Below are 17126 nucleotides of genomic sequence, written 5' to 3' on the forward strand. Positions count from 1 at the left end.
TTAAATCTGTTTGTACACAATCGCACAACAGCTCTTTCCCATTTTAGATCTTTTTTTTTTTGTGTGTTTTGACAACATTAGAGCTGTGTTACTACCACCTGCTGTGAAGTCATGTGCATTCCTGTGGCCTAAACAATGCAAGTACAGCTAGGAAGAACAAAGAGATAACGCAGCTTGATAATTGCAATTCATTCTTTTTCATCGATTTGAAGAGTCATAACTTTTGTATTGCGATATATCGTTACATGGCTACTTTTAAACCATTAAAGCAGCTATTCAGTTTTATGAAAAATGCAGGATGTTCACACTACAATGTAAAACCTGTGGCCTGACAAATTGAGCAGTGACTTTAATATCTATATGTATGTCTAATACAAATGACTGCTTTGCAATTTTTGGATTGTAGTGCCGAAGGACCCGTCTCCACAGTGGAGGAAGGTGGCGTGGAGTCATGACTGCGCTTTGTTGGCGTATGCTGACAGCACCGGCACTGTCCGAGTCTTCGACCTGATAGGCAGCGAACTCTTCGTCATCCCACCAGTAAGCACCTCGACCTAATCCTCTCCTTCTGTTTCTGTCTCATCTGTCTTTCTGCAGCTTGATGGTTTGGTTTCCCAATTCGAGTTAAGAAACAACACTTTTGGGTATTGGATGATGTAAACAGGGAAGCCATGGCCGAATGGTTAGAGAAGCAGCTTGGGGACCAAAAGGTCACCAGTTCAATTCCCTGAACCAGCAGGAATGGCTGAAGTGCCCTTGAGCAAGGTACCTAACCCCCAACTGCTCCCCAGGGTGCTCTGGGTATGCTGTACGTTGCTCTGGATAAGAGCGTCTGCCAAATGCTATTAATGTAATGTAAGCAAACTAAAAGGGATTGTTGGAACAAAATTGTTTGTGATTTCTACTGAAGTCTCTATTGGATTGTCCATGTGGATGCATTGGATTTGATGCTTCACTCAGAGTTCCCACAAATTCATCTTTGTTCGAACTTTGGTCTAACCAGCACATCAGAACAGATATTAGCTCATATTCGACTCGCCGGTTGTAGATGTCATGATAATGTAGTACTGCTTCAGCTTTGCAGGAAAAGTGCTCATCATTTGTACAAGCGCTTTGGAGTTGTTCTGCTCAAAGATATTCACAAATTCTCCGAAAACTCTATTGCTATTTATACCTCAGCACTGCTGAATTCTCACGTTTGACTGGTCAGAAAATGCTCATTACTTAACCCTTTGGGGTCGAGAGCTTCACTGGTGAAGCTCGACAGGTTTAGAATGAGTAGGTCATGTATTTAGATAAATATCTTCAAGTTTTTAATCATACCAGCATGATAAACATATTGACAGAAACTTTATACTTTACACTTTCCTATGTGCCCACTGCCAAATAATATTATATTTTTAAAATTACCTAAATTAGATGAAACATAAAACTTGTCACCTTACTCCCTCACACCAGAGTCGGAGTGCTGAGCACCCACTTATGCCTTCATTAAAGACTATTCACGTTGTAATGGCATGATAATCACTTTCACTCTTTCGGTTTCGATTGGTCTCTCTTTCACGGTGGGAATGCCCACCATAAACGGGATAAAATCTGTCAGCCATAGTTCAGGTTCTTTGGAGGTAAAACTTGTTGCGAGATGGCAAACTGATTTTATGCGCTTCGGATTATTCAGGACAGCGATTCAATTCAATCTTGAGAACTGAGACACTGTTGATGAGCAATGCCCTTTATTTATTTATTTATTTATTTAAACTTCGACTCGATCCAGCCGAAGATCAACTCGAGTAAATATTAGTGTAAATATTTCTTATACGCATATGAAGCATATCGGTTGATATGCGTGTGCTGTAGTGCATACACAGGAAAAATGACTGAGCAATTTTTCCAGAGTTAAAAGTATTTTCCTCAAAAATAGTTAATTTTGCTTGATGTTGAGTTTAGAGGGTAAAATTTGGAGTGGGAGCAAAATTACAGAGTAACTGTGTAACAGAGATGGTTGTGGCTCTGAACTGAGGAAAATAGTTGAGTTAATTTCAAGACACTAAATAGTGTCAAATACCAGAGAAATGAAGATGTTGTAAAAAGCAGTTTTAGAACTGTGTTGGAATGTATGAAACAGCATTAAACCTTACCCATTGTGACTTGACCTGATGGGATTAAGAGTTGGCAGTGGGACGGGTTTTCACTCTTCTCATTGAATGGAATGGAAATTTTTTTTACCGTTCTCATTGAATCCCCCTCCCACTGCCAACCCTTTATCCCAAAACAATAGGACATACATTTTTTTGATGGCCAGTTAATTGTCCAAATCAATGGAGCGGATTTAAAGGAATACTCTGGAGTGAAATGCTTTTTAGGTCTATTTTCGCATTATTGGGAGTGCATACGTTGAGTTGCTACCACAATCCCATCAATCGGTTGTGTTTTGAGAAACTTCATTTTTTGTGATTTCAACCGGAAAGCGCTAACACGGTAGTGGCCAGGGCATGTCTTTTTGCCGATACAAAACGCTAGTTTTAAAACCATTGCAAAGCTCAAAACAACATGACAGTTCTGTGGAAGTGAGTAGAGGGTTCCTACAAACAAAACGAAGCATCCTTGGCTCTGCAAGTGCACGGACAGTGTGTGTAGAAGAGTAAATACAAAGCCAGTGACCTTACCTGAAGTTGGTCTTCCTCAGACGCCATCTTCAGTGGGCAGTCCGTAAAAGTCAAGTGCCGAGTGCAGAGCCCATCCCACTGGAAATGCACAACATACCACTTGCAGAGCCAGGGACACTTCGTTTTGTTTGTAGGAACCCTCTAATCACTTCCACAGAACTGTCATGTTGTTTTGAGCTTTGCAATGGTTTTAAAACTAGCGTTTTGTATCGGTAAAAAGACATGCCCCGGGCACTGCTGTGCTAGCACTTTCCGGTTGAAATCACAAAAAACGAATTTTCTCAAAACACAACCGATTGATGTGATTGTGGTACAGTAGCAACTCAACATATGCACTCCCAATAATGCGAAAATAGACCTAAAAAGCATTTCACTCCGGAGTATTCCTTTAAGTTTTTGCGCTTGATACATTCCTAAGACTGAACAGAATCACCTCAAATTATCAAAACGGTTGGTCACAATGGGTGAGGTCATGTTTTTTTTCACACATTCCAACACAGTTCTAAAACTGCTTTTTACAACACCTTCATTTGTTTTTGCTTTTTTTCAAGTACAATCATGAAATACAGACTGCAGAGATATTATTGTAGCTGAACTTGTGCTGAATACAAAAGTCATATGACTTTGAAAATACTGCTAAGATTTGTTGAAATTGACAATAAGATCAGAGCATGTCAAAATCATTAGAGTGCCAGAAAATACCCTCAGACCCCAGAGGGTTAATTATAACCATTATTGGACTGGACACGAGGTGGCATTTTGGACACAGAGGGTGAGCTCTAACTGCCAATTTTCTCCCAGTGTGACTTGGTCCTCCCTTTGTCCCTCGTTCACTATCTGCCAGGATAAATGACCTATTAATCTCACCATATCATCGTAGGCAGTTTCTCTGTGTTTTTTATTATTGTGTCCTTCATGTCCCATTGTATGAGTGGTGGATTTTCAGACGTGCACTCTGTCTCTGAGCTTTCTCTTTTATTTGTATGAAATGTCATGTACATGTCGAAAGCAGTTGTATTCAGAGCTGCAGAGATATTCGGAGACTATTTTAGCTTTTATTTATTTATTTATTTATTTATTTATTTTTCCGCTTTTTTCCCCCCTAGAGTAGCACTTTTGCATTCTGGTTGCATCACTGGTGTTCGGCTTTCTTTTTCTGTCTGTCTATCTCACTCTCTTTTTGCTTTTGTCTCTCTGCCCCCCCCCCTCTCTCTCTCTCTCTCTCTCTCTCTCTCTCTCTTTCTCTCTCCCCATCCCTGGCTGGCTGTGTGTGTTTTTATATATATATATAATATGTATGTGTGTGTGTGTGTGTATATATATATATATATATATATATATATATATATATATACTAGTGCATCTCAAAAAATTAGAATACCATGAAAAAGTTCCTTTTTTTCATAATTTAATTCAAAAAGGTAAACTTTCATATGTTCTATATTCATTACATGTAAAGTGAAATATTTAAAGCCTTTTTTGTTTTAATTTTGATGATTATGGCTTATAGCTCATGAAAATCAGAAATCCAGTATCTCAAATTATTAGAATATTCCCTAAGATCAATAAAAAAAAAAAAAGGATTTACAATACAGAAATGTCTTCTTCTGAAAAGTATATTCATTTATACACTCAAATACTTGGTTGGGGCTCCTTTACCATGAATTACTGTATCAGTGCGGTGTGGCATGGAGGTGATCAGTCTGTGGCACTGCTGAGGTGTTATTGAAGCCCAGGTTGCTTTGATAGTGGCCTTCAGCGTATCTGTAATTTTAGGTCGGGTGTTTCTCATCTTCCTCTTGACAATACCCCATAGATTCTCTATGGGGTTCAGGTCAGGCAAGTTGGCTGGCCAATCAAACACAGTAATATCATGGTCAGCAAACCATTTGGTAGTAGTTTTGGCACTGTGGGTAAGTGCTAAGTCCTGCTGGAAAAGGAAATCAGCAGATGGAAGCATGAAGTGCTCTAAAATCTCCTGGTAGATGGCTGTGTTGACTTTGGACTTGATAAAATACAATGGACCAACACCAGCAGATGACATGGCACCCCAAATCATCACAGACTGTGGAAACTTCACACTGGGCTTCAAACACCTTGTATTCTGTGCGTCTCCACTCTTCCTCCAGACTCTAGAACCGTGATTTCCAAATTAAATGCAAAATGTACTTTCATCTGAAAAGAGGACTTTGGACCACTAAGCAACAGTCCATTTCTTTCTCTCCTTAGCCCAGATAAGACACTTCTGACATTGTCTCTGGCTCAGGAGTAGCTTGATATTAGGAATGTGAAAGTTGTATCCCCTTTCTTGAAGATGTCTGTTCGTGATGGGTCTTGATACACTGACACCAGCCTCAGTCCACTCCTTGTGAAGCTCTCCCAAGTTCTTGAATCAACTTTTCTTGACAATCCTCTCAAGACTGCGGCCATCCCTGTTGCTTGCGCACCTTTTCCAGCCACCCTTTTCAGCAGTGACCTTTTGTGGCTTACCCTCCTTGTGGAGGGCATCAGTAATCATCTTCTGGACAACAGTCAAGTCAGCAGTCTTACCCATGATTGTGATTGTGTGTACTGAACTAGACCGAGAGATACACTGTGTTCATACTGTTTTACTCAAACTCGAAATGAAATATTCTAATATTTTGAAATTTTTTTTTATGTTTTTGCACTGTATGCCATACTGATTAAAATTAAAATAGAAAAATGCTTGAAACATTTTATTTTGTGTAATGAGCCTATAATATATAACGTTTTCACTTTCTTAAATAACTGATGAAAAATATTGAACTTTTTCACAATATTGTAATTTTTTGAGATGCACTTGTGTGTGTGTGTGTGTGTGTGTGTGTGTGTGTGTGTTTGTGTGTGTGTGTTATTCCACGAAATTGAGTCGTACATGAGCAGATAGCCAACAAGGCATGTTGCACCAAAACGGAGCATTTTTATTTTTTGCAAATTCCATAAATAAAAAGTTTGTACAAAATGTCTGACAAAATCACTTCTGCTTAGCGGAGGCTTGACAAATTGCATACATGTGTAGTAAAATATCAAAATTTGACAAAATTGACATAAAACAGTCGATCAATGAAAACACATTTTATTGAAAAAATTAAGCTTCAAACTTTTTGAGGAGAGTTTTAATTTCATCCTTGGCTGGTTCAGCAAAACCCTCCGCCATTTTTGTTTTTCTCCACTCACAGTATATGAGCTGATGGCCCAATACTAAAGTAGCCAATCGAAGCATGCGACTACTCATATCCAGTGACTCCTCTTCCACGTATGCTCACCCCAGTATTTTTCACTTAGACTTAAGTATTCATTTCCCGATGTAATTTACTTAGTTAATTTTAAAATTAACAGTTACACACAACGGAGCGACCTGGCAGCCAAAATTCTCTCAAAATCTTCCGCTTTTAATAAAGCAAACCTGGTGGCCATGTTTGTTTGCAAATTGTCACAGTCGCTCACTAGCGCGGAAGATTTACATCTATGACGTATCTCTTTTCCAGTTTTTCAGTGTCCATTGGTATGTTTTTCTTTTGTAAATATGCGTGAAGAATATATAATGAAGTTTTGGTAGCCTTTCGGGTGTTCAGCGCGTCTTTAGTTTCGGTTTTCGATTTACTTATTTAGTGCTTAATTATAGCATCGCTAATCTGAGCAATAGCACTGGATTAGCCTAGTCATTCGCTTTCCTGGTGAACAAAGAAATGCTTGTGCGCATGTGCAGCAGAAAACTTTCTCACTGAATATTCACATCAGCTCTGACATGTGACGTCGTGTTGACTTTACAACCATGCAATATCATAAACCATATTCAACGCCCATTCTCCATTGGGTAGAGTGGCGTAATACACGTAGGATAAGCAATATGCTAACGATATTGCATGCTATCAAACCAAATGAGTGAAACCTGTTAGAAGGGACCAGAAACTTTGTTTTTATTCCATGGAAAAAGTGTCCCGTATGCATAATAATTCCCAATATTTCACTCCGATGACATCACTCCCAATGTTTTCCCACTGACTAGATGCACATTGTCAAAATGGCAAACCGGTTCAAAATTAAAATTCTTTTGATTAACTTGAGTTTTTTTTTTTTGTGGGTGTGTCCATATAATATAAAGAACATTTACACAGTGGCACGAAAATATGAAATTTATCTTCTTGTGTTGAAAAATATACATTCGTCACTCGAAGGTAAACTTCATATCTTCACGCCACCGTATAATATCCTCTCGCTCTATATATAATTTCTGTCTTTATGGTAGAGTTTCACACAGGCTATTTTCCCTGAATCCAGTTCGAGGTTAATGAACAAACATTGTGATATTGCAGGGAATTTGATCAATCAATAAATTCAGTAAAATATTGAAGATTGATGAATAACAGACACTTGGGTAAACATTTCTTTGCTGCATTTCAATGAAATTTTAAGGGCAGCTGGGTTCCTGCGTAGGTAACAGCAATCACCTATGGTGTACGTCCTGCCGAGCGAGCGGAAGTGCGCACGTCTGAGTGCTCAGTGTTCACAGAAATGCACTGCACACTCGCTCCCCAGTTTCTCTGCATGCTGAGTTTTGGATTAATGTCTCACTTACATCACTGTGAGCTTATTGTTCTTTCTCTTTGCCACTTTCTTTCTGTCTGTTTTGTCTTTCTCTTCCCTCAGGCGGTGAGTTTTCCTGGAGATTTCAGCTACGCTGCTGCCGGCTTGATTTTCCTGGAATACACGGCTAGTGCTCAGTGGTGCGCAGAGCTACTCGTGATCACCTATAGTGGCCAGCTCAAGAGCTACCTGGTTGGGTAAGAATGGCATCAGAGAAAAAGCCAACTTCGTTGATTTAAAACCTTGATAGGTTTTAAAGGTCCCAGTTCCATTTTATTCATGTCTTATTGATATTCAGAAAGATCCCAGAGTATGTGAAGGGGTGTTCTGTATAGGGGTATTCATCTAACGTTTGCGAAAGTCCAGCTTATTTTATAAAAGGTCTGGATTTGCAGTGGTGATGACAGCAACTTTATAACACTGAACCGTTACCAGGGTTGTCCGACTCGTGTCCTAATTTTAAGGACTCTTGACTTGACTTGGATTTGAGCACTGATGACTCGGACTCGTGCATTAACTGCATTCGAACTCATAAATTGGAGACAAGGACTTGGATTTTTTCTTTATTTTTTATAATATGGCATAATAATTTGGCACATTTATATCTAAATCAACTTTTGTCCTAATTTTGTGCGAGTGTCACACGTTCATGCCTTGGTGCGTGCATCAGATAGACTCTTGGCCGTGCTCTGGACAGTCGTAAACGACTCGCACCTGCACAGGATTAAGGCGCAATCAGCGCGCCGATATAAAAACTGTGAAAACGCGCTTACTTTTCGAAGTATTGAGTTGCGTTGCTGACACATTACCAAGCCTTAGTTCTTTGTTTGGGTTCCTGAGCCCCAATTTCCTGTTTCTCATCTTTGATTCTGCCGAGTCTACAATAGCCTGTTTGTGCCTCGCTTGACCGATTGCCTGTTTCACCGTTTTATGATTTTGCCTGCCGTTCTGGATTGTTTACTTGTGTTAATAAACACACCTTCTGCACTTACATCCGTTTCTCAATCATCTCTGACCGAATACTTCACACTCCCTGACTAAGAGAATGCACGTTCACCTGTTCATGCGTCATGTTCAGGAGCAAACTAACGTTAATGGCGCTAAAACAGCCACCGTCTAATGGTGCGGTTGGAGTCTTGTTCTTGGACTCGACTCGGATGAATAGTGGACTCGAAATTTTTTTTTTTTTTTAGTGACTTGACTTGAACACTGGGGGCTCGAGACTGGACTCGGACTCGAGGTTTAGTGACTTGACTACAATGCTGGCAATTACTGATCAATTAATAGTGGTTTTCTTTTCACTCGCACACATCATGTTACCACTTGAGATTTGCACGCAGGCTCTGAACGAAACAAATAAAATGCTTTGTGGTTAAAAGTGCTGTGTAAGTAAAATAGAATTGAATGTTGTGATGCGAGGCCGTAATATATGTAATATAATATATTTGGGCGGCACGGTGATGTAGTGGTTAGCACGGTCGCCTCACAGCAAGAAGGTTCTGGGTTCGAACCCAGCGGCCGGCGAGGACCTTTCTGTGTGGCGTTTGCATGTTCTCCCCGTGTCTGTGTGGGTTTCCTCCGGGTGCTCCGGTTTCCCCCACAGTCCAAAGACACGCAGGTTAGGTTAATATGGGACGGCCTTGAGCGAGGCACCTAACTCCCAACTGCTCCCCGGGTGCTGTTAGCATGGCTGCCCACTGCTCTGGGTATGTGTGTGTGCTCATTGCTCGTGTGTGTGTTCACTGCTTCAGATGGGTTAAATGCAGAGAGGAAATTTCACAAGTGTGTGATGAATAAAGTTGTCCTTCCTTCCTTCCTTCCATCCATCCATCCATCCATCCATCCTTCCCCGATGCGGGTGGAGTACAGAAGCACGGCAGGCAGAAGCTGATGTTCACGCGCGCACTTGATTTTCCTGCTTTTCAGCTTTACTCACTCGCTGCTCACACATAGTCACACACGCAACACACACGTGTTCTGGTCGGGAGAGCACCCTCTCTCTGCTCTCTCCCTCCTTTTCTATCCTCCGTCACTGTAACAATGCAGACACACAACATTAACTAACCACAGGTGCATTGACTTTGTAACTCACCTTCCCTGGCCCTGCCCTCCATTCACAAACTGATGCTAGGCCATGCTCCCGCTGCCACAGAGACATTTGTTGTGGATGAGGCTCTTTGCAGCTCAAGGTCACATGCTTGGATACCACATAGCAACGCCATACTGGAGAGCAAGTGTTCAGGTTAACGAAACCCTCATCAAGGTCGAGCACAAACGTTTCAGCAGTTTATAGCACTTAATATCTTTCCTTTTCTAGAAGAATTTCAACATTAGTTTTCTAGTTGTTTCTTTGTAAAGTTTCACTACATCTTGAAGATATAAATGAACAATTTTACCGTGATGACAATACATACTTATTACAGTGGATCAGTGGCTCATTGATCATTTTATGTAGCATGCTTGATTTTATTCACTGAGAAAAGCGATCTTTTTAGATGGAAAGAATGACATTGCTATGACAATGAATATTGTTTACTAGCATCCGTGTCAATACTGACTTCACTTTTACTTCGTAAAAATTTTGTTGCCAGTAAAAATCACATGGTTAAAGAAAATTTCTGGTTAGAGTTTTAGAAGCCTTTATCTGTCGCGCGCGCGCACACACACACACACACACACACACAGCTGATGAGGGTGAAAGAGCTGAGAGGAAGAGGGAAGCTGAGCTTTGTGTTATCGTTGTGGTAAATTGTTGGTTTACATCTTCAAGAGGTAGCCACACCTTATAAAATCAACCACCAAAGGAGATTTCTGAGGACCTCAGAAAAAGCGTTGCTGATGCTCATCAGGCTGGAAAAGGTTACAAAACCATCTCTAAAGAGTTTGAACTCCACCAATCCACAGTCAGATTGTGTACAAATGGAGGAAATTCAAGACCATCGTTACCCTCCCCAGGAATGGTCGACCAACAAAGATCACTCCAAGAGCAAGGCATGTAATAGTCGGCGAGGTCACAAAGGACCCCAGGGTAACTTCTAAGCAACTGAAGGCCTCTCTCACATTGGCTAATGTTAATGCTCATGAGTCCACCATCAGGAGAACACTGAACAACAGTGGTGTGCATGGCAGGGTTGCAAGGAGAAAGCAACTGCTCTCCAAAAAGAACATTGCTGCTCATCTGCAGTTTGCTAAAGATCATGTGGACAAGCCAGGAGGCTATTGGAAAAATGTTTTGTGGACGGATGAGACCAAAATAGAACTTTTTGGTTTAAATGAGAAGCATCATGTTTGGAGAAAACACTGCATTCCAGCATAAGAACCTTATCCCATCTGTGAAACATGGTGGTGGTAGTATCATGTTTTGGGCCTGTTTTGCTGCATCTGGGCCAGGACGGCTTGTCATCATTGATGGAACAATGAATTCTGAATTATACCAGCGAATTCCAAAGGAAAATGTCAGGACATCTGTCCATGAACTGAATCTCAAGAGAAGGTGGGTCATGCAGAAGACAACGACCCTAAGCACACAAGTTGTTCTACCAAAGAATGGTTAAAGAAGAATAAAGTTAATGTTTTGGAATGGCCAAATCAAAGTCCTGACCTTAATCCAATCGAAATGTTGTGGAAGGACCTGAAGCGAGCAGTTCATGTGAGGAAACCCACCAACATCCCAGAGTTGAAGCTGTTCTGTACGGAGGAATGGGCTAAAATTCCTCCAAGCCGGTGTGCAGGACTGATCAACAGTTACCGGAAACGTTTAGCTGCAGTTATTGCTGCACAAGAGAGTCACACCAGATACTGAAAGCAAAGGTTCACGTACTTTTGCCACTCACAGATATGCAATATTGGATCATTTTCCTCAATAAATAAATGACGGAGTATAATATTTTTGTCTCATTTGTTTAACTGGGTTCTCTTTATCTATCTACTTTTATGATGTGTGAAAATCTGGTGATGTTTTAGGTCATATTTATGCAGAAATATAGAAAATTCTAAAGGGTTCACAAACTTTCAAGCACCACTGTACCTGAAAGCTTGCTATCTGTGGCGTTATGGCATTGCTATGTGGTATCCAAAAACGTGACCTCTAGCTGCAAAGAGCCTATTAAAGCAGAAACCAGACACATGCATGTCTGTCCACTTGCTCTTAAAAATTCTGTTTTTGTTGTTGACTACATCGACTGGGTCTCCATCCAGGCCATCATCCACCAGTTGATGACTTCTGCTTACCTCAGAAGTGGGAAATCGGAGTTCAGAATGCTCACGTTTTTGAGCTGTACAGTGAACTGTGCTGCTGCATACACTGCTTATTTTATGTTTATCTGACGTCACTTGCTGAACTCAAGGTTGAAGAGCTCGTTTGTGTTTTAACTTTTTTCCCCCACATCGGAGTTTTGACTTCTAGTTAAATGCAGTATTATTTTCTATCATGCAGTTGGACTGTTCTTGAATCTAAACAGCTTCCCTGAGACATTTGTACTCATCAGAAGTGTGAAGGTCCAAGGATGAAGTATGCTCCTCAGTGCTGTCAACTAGGTATATGCTGACGATGATTGAATCTCTTAAATGATGAAATTAACTAAATAACTGTAGCGGTTTGTGTGGAAGGGTGGAGCACAGAAGACGGCAGGACAGAGATCAGGGTCAAAATAGGGCTTTATTGCCACACTTTTCAGTCTAACAACTTTTGCCACTCGACACACACACGACTGGCGTCTTGTTCGGGGATGAGCTCCTCTGCTCTCCCTCTTTAAATAGGGCGCGGTCACTGGGAAGACACACAAACAGGTTAATTGACGTCAGGTGTAGTGATTCTGCCACTTACCTTCCCTCCCACTTGACTCCGCCCTCCTGTCACAGACCGGCTCTTGACCACACCCCGGCTCTTGACCACACCCCCGCTGCCACATACCCCCACCGCCCGACTCAGGCCGGGCGGCTGTCCGGCCTGCAGCTGACTCCCCCCCCCCCCCCCCCCCCCCCCCCCTTGATGGGAGAGGAAGTCCGCCATGACCATCTGCGCCCCCGGCCTGTGGACCACCTTGAAATTAAAGGGTTGGAGTGCCAGATACCAACGGGTGATCCGCGCGTTGGCATCCTTCATGCGGTGGAGCCACTGGAGGGGCGTGTGGTCCGAACAGAGTGTGAAAGGGCACCCCAGCAGGTAGTACCGGAGGGTGAGGACCGCCCACTTGATGGCCAGACACTCTTTCTCTATGGTGCTGTAGCGCCCCTCACGCACCGACAGCTTCCTGCTGATATACAGGATGGGGCGGTTCTCCCCCTCCATCTCCTGGGACAAAACCGCCCCCAGCCCTCTGTCCGACGCATCGGTCTGCAACATAAAGGGGAGAGAAAAGTCAGGGGAGTGTAAAAGTGGCCCCCCACACAGTGCAGCCTTTACCTCAGAAAAAGCCTGCTGGCATTGCTCCGTCCACTGGACCGGATCTGGTGCCCCCTTTTTAGTGAGATCAGTCAGCGGGCTGGTGACGTCCGAATAATTAGGTATAAACCTACGATAATAGCCAGCCAGCCCCAGGAACCGTCTCACCCCCTTTTTGGTCTTGGGCCTCGGGCAGGCCACAATTGCTGCGGTCTTGTTAATTTGGGGACGCACCTGCCCGTTGCCCAAGTGGAAGCCCAGATACCGTACTTCCACCCGCCCAATTGCACACTTCTTCGGGTTGGCTGTGAGACCCGCTCGCCTCAGCGACCTAAGGACGGCCCTTAGATGTTCGAGGTGCCTCGGCCAGTCATTGCTATAGACGATGATGTCGTCGAGATAAGCGGCCGCATAGGTGGCGTGGGGGCGGAGGACCCTGTCCATCAGCCGCTGAAACGTAGCAGGCGCCCCAAACAGCCCAAACGGAAGTGTAACGAATTGGTGTAAACCAAATGGTGTGGAAAAGGCCGTTTTTTTCTCGGTATAGTGGAGTCAAGGGGATCTGCCAATATCCCTTCGTCAAATCCAGTGTCGAATAAAAGCAAGTAGTGCCGAGTCGATCGAGCAACTCATCAATACGAGGCATTGGGTACGTGTCAAATTTAGACACCGCGTTGACTTTTCTATAGTCCACACAGAACCGGACCGACCCGTCGGCCTTGGGTACCAAGACCACCGGGCTGCTCCAGTCACTGTGGGACTCCTCGACGATGCCCATTTCGAGCATGATCTGAAGTTCTTCCCGAACCACCTTTTTTTTGTGTTCGGGTAGCCTGTAAGGGCGACTATGCACTACCACCCCCGGGGGCGTCTCTATGTGGTGCTCTATGAGGTTAGTGCGACCGGGCAGGGGCGAGAACACATCCGAAAACTCGGTCTGCAACTGGGCAACCTCCGTGAGTTGGGTCGGGGAGAGGTGGTCTCCACAGGGGACCGGAGAGGTATGTGACGCCAATGCCCCTTTTTGAATCTCCGGCCCCAGCTCCGCCTTCTCCGGAACCACCGACACCAACGCCACGGGGACCTCCTCATTCCAGAGTTTAAGCAGATTGAGATGGTAAATCTGTATCATCCCACCCCTGTCCGTTCGCCTCACCTCGTAGTCGACGTCCCCGACTCGCCGTGTGACCTCAAAGGGTCCTTGCCACTTGGCGATTAATTTGGAGCTCGACGTGGGCAACAGTACGAGTACCTTTTCTCCTGGTGCGAACTCCCTAAGGTGCATACCCTTGTTGTACAGGCGGGCTTGCCGTTCCTGGGCCTGCCGCAAATTCTCCTGGGTTAGGTGGGTGAGCATGTGGAGTTTTGCGCGCAAGGCCATAACGTATTGAATTTCGTTCTTACTTTGTGAAGGTCCCTCCTCCCAATTTTCCCGCAGCACATCTAGAATGCCGCGCGGCTTATGCCCATATAATAATTTGAACGGGGAGAACCCCGTGGAGGCTTGGGGAACCTCTTGCACTGAAAACAACAAGGGCTCGAGCCACTTATCCCAATTACGTGCGTCCTCACTTACGAATTTTTTAATGATATTCTTGAGGGTGCGGTTGAACTGTTCAACTAAACCGTCCGTTTGTGGGTGATACACACTGGTGCGGATCGGCTTAATCCTCAATAACCCATACAGTTCGCGCAGTGTCCGTGACATAAACGTAGTGCCTTGATCAGTCAGAATCTCTTTCGGGATTCCAACTTGGGAGATAACGCGGAAGAGCGCCTCCGCAATACTGCGTGCTGAGATATTGCAGAGAGGCACTGCTTCCGGGTATTGCGTTGCATAGTCCACCAGAACTAATATAAAGCGGTACCCTCGTGCTGACCGATCTAATGGCCCGACGAGATCCATCCCAACTCTTTCAAACGGGGTCTCGATTAAAGGTAGAGTGCGCAAAGGCGCTTTCGGAATGGCCGCTGGATTTACTAATTGGTATTCGCGGCATGCTGTACACCACCTACGAACGTCGCCGCGAATCCCCAGCCAATAGAATCGGGCCATTATTCGGGCTAGTGTTTTATCCTGCCCTAAGTGTCCAGCCATGGGATTAAAGTGAGCCGCCTGGAATACCAGTTCCCGGCGGCTCTTTGGAATTAAAAGTTGTGTGACCTCGCTCTTTTGTCTGAGTGTCCTGCGTCACTTGGTATAATCTATCCTTCATAATCGCGAAGTAGGGGAAGTACGGGGTGGCATTCGGCTGGAGCGTTTGACCATCGATTACTCTCACTTGGTCAAACGCATGTCGCAGAGTCTCGTCTCGCAACTGCTCTAATGGGAAATCTGCGAGGGATTCCCCAATAGAGAGAGGAGGGGCCGGCGGCTCCTCACTCTGACGCGGGGATGACGTAGACGGCTCTGTGACAGCTGCTCCCGCCAAAGCGACACCGGGACCTCCCCCTGTTAAATGGCAGGACCCACTCTCTACTAAGCGTGTCATTAAACCCCGAAATCCTGGCCAATCAGTCCCCAAAATTAAAGAGTGGGTAAGGCGAGGATTAACCGCCGCCTTCACTATCAATTTTTCCCCTCGGAAAAAAATGTGGACTGACACCAAAGGGTAGCTGTGAACGTCCCCATGCACACACAACACCTTCACCCTCTGTGCTCCCCCCAATGCCTCATTTTGCACCAGGCTTTGGTGAATTGAGGTCTGATTACAACCAGAATCCACCAAAGCCTGATATGTATCCCCTTGGGTACTCACCGGTATGCGATACGCTCCGGCCCGATCGAGGGCGGCTTCTGGCGCGTCGGGGATCCGAACCACCGCGCCCACCTCCATTGCCATGCACTGCTGTTGGAGGTGGCCCGGTTCCCCGCAGCGCCAGCAAACCGGCCCGGGCTTCCTCTCTGCACCGGTGTTCTGGGGCTCACTCACCTGAGGGGGGGAGAGACAGACACAGAAGGGAGAAACGGGAGGGCACCGCGGGTGCGGCGGGCCGGCTGGGGTGGTGCCGGCCCCCGCCTCCGCGGTGGGGAAATGGGGCGAGGACGGGACACAGGAGGAGGGGGAGAGAGAGAGAAGAGGCGGTCTGCTGTCCTGCCGCCGGAACGGCCGCCAAATGGTCCTCCGCCAACTCGATGGCCTGATCCAGCGACGCTGGGCTGTGGCACTGGACCCACTCTGCGGTTCCTGTCGGCAAGCGCGCGATTAACTGCTCCAGCACCACCTGATTTGATGATCCCCTCGGCGTCGCGGTTGTTGGCCCTCAGCCACCGCCAGCAGGTGTCCCGGAGTTGCTGGCCAAACGCGAATGGCCGGCTGACTTCCTCCAAGCACAGAGCGCGGAAGCGCTGGCGCTGCTGTTCGGGTGTGCGCCCCACACGCTGGAGGATGGTCGGGCGAAGGTCCGCGTAGCCCAGCCGGCGGTCGGCGGGGAGCTGTAGCGCGGCCAGCTGTGCCCCTCCCGTTAGCAGGGGGAGGAGGCGCGCCGCGCGCTGGTCCATTGGCCACCCCGAGGTCTCCGCGACTTGCTCAAAGAGCGTGATGAAAGCCTCGGGGTCATCCTGCGGGCCCATCTTTGTCAGGGTGAGGGAGGACGGGCCCGCGGTGGAAGTGTCAGGTGTCCCCGCCGACGCGAGGAGGTGCCGGAACGCCTGTCGGTCCTCTTGCTGGGCCAACACCAGGGCCTCGAAGCGCTGCTCCTGCTCCTTACGGAGCGTGACTAGTGCCTGGTGCTGGCTTTGCTGGGCTGTGGCGAGGGCGTGGACCAGGTCGGCGAACGGGGAAGACTCCATGGGGCGGTTCGGCGTTGGTGCTCCACTCCCGGGTTTCGGTACCACTGTAGCGGTTCGTGTGGAAGGGTGGAGCACAGAAGACGGCAGGACAGAGATCAGGGTCAAAATAGGGCTTTATTGTCACACTTTTCAGTCTAACAACTTTTGCCACTCAACACACACACGACTGGCGTCTTGTTCGGGGATGAGCTCCTCTGCTCTCTGCTCTCCCTCTTTAAATAGGGCGTGGTCACTGGGAAGACACACAAACAGGTTAATTGACGTCAGGTGTAGTGATTCTGCCACTTACCTTCCCTGACTCCGCCCTCCTGTCACAGACCGGCGCTTGACCACGCCCCCGCTGCCACAATAATGTACCAGTTTGTCAGCTTTAGGTACAACTGATTGAAAAGTCAAGTTGTGTGGAGTGGTTTTTGTGTGCGCGCGCGCATGTGTGCGTGTGTGTTTAAAGCATGTCAATGAGTGCACATAACGATGTCAAATTTTTCTTTTTAAAACAATCATTAACACCAATATAAGATGAGGTAATTATTGTACTAAGCATATTATTGATGTGTTTAAAGATGTAAGTGGGCTGTCGGGTGTCGGTGTGCGTCTTGCTGTTTTATGAATAGTGTATTGGGGAGCAAAGGGAAAGCATGAATCAAATGAAGCTTAAAATCACAGTCTGTGTTTA

At 45.5% G+C, this 17126-nt stretch overlaps 1 protein-coding gene across 2 annotated transcripts in view; it reads left to right on the plus strand.

Annotated features, from left to right (window-relative positions):
- The window catches only part of nbas (NBAS subunit of NRZ tethering complex), a 547303-nt gene that overhangs the window by 43613 nt on the left and 486564 nt on the right, over positions 1-17126 (plus strand). For both annotated transcript variants that reach the window (XM_060914124.1, XM_060914123.1), the window contains exons 7-8: positions 407-540; positions 7338-7471. In XM_060914124.1, the coding sequence (XP_060770107.1) occupies positions 407-540; positions 7338-7471 (268 nt within the window). The remainder of the gene's footprint in view (positions 1-406; positions 541-7337; positions 7472-17126) is intronic.

Source organism: Neoarius graeffei, chromosome 2 (assembly GCF_027579695.1).
Source record: "Neoarius graeffei isolate fNeoGra1 chromosome 2, fNeoGra1.pri, whole genome shotgun sequence".
NCBI classification, from domain to species: domain Eukaryota; kingdom Metazoa; phylum Chordata; class Actinopteri; order Siluriformes; family Ariidae; genus Neoarius; species Neoarius graeffei.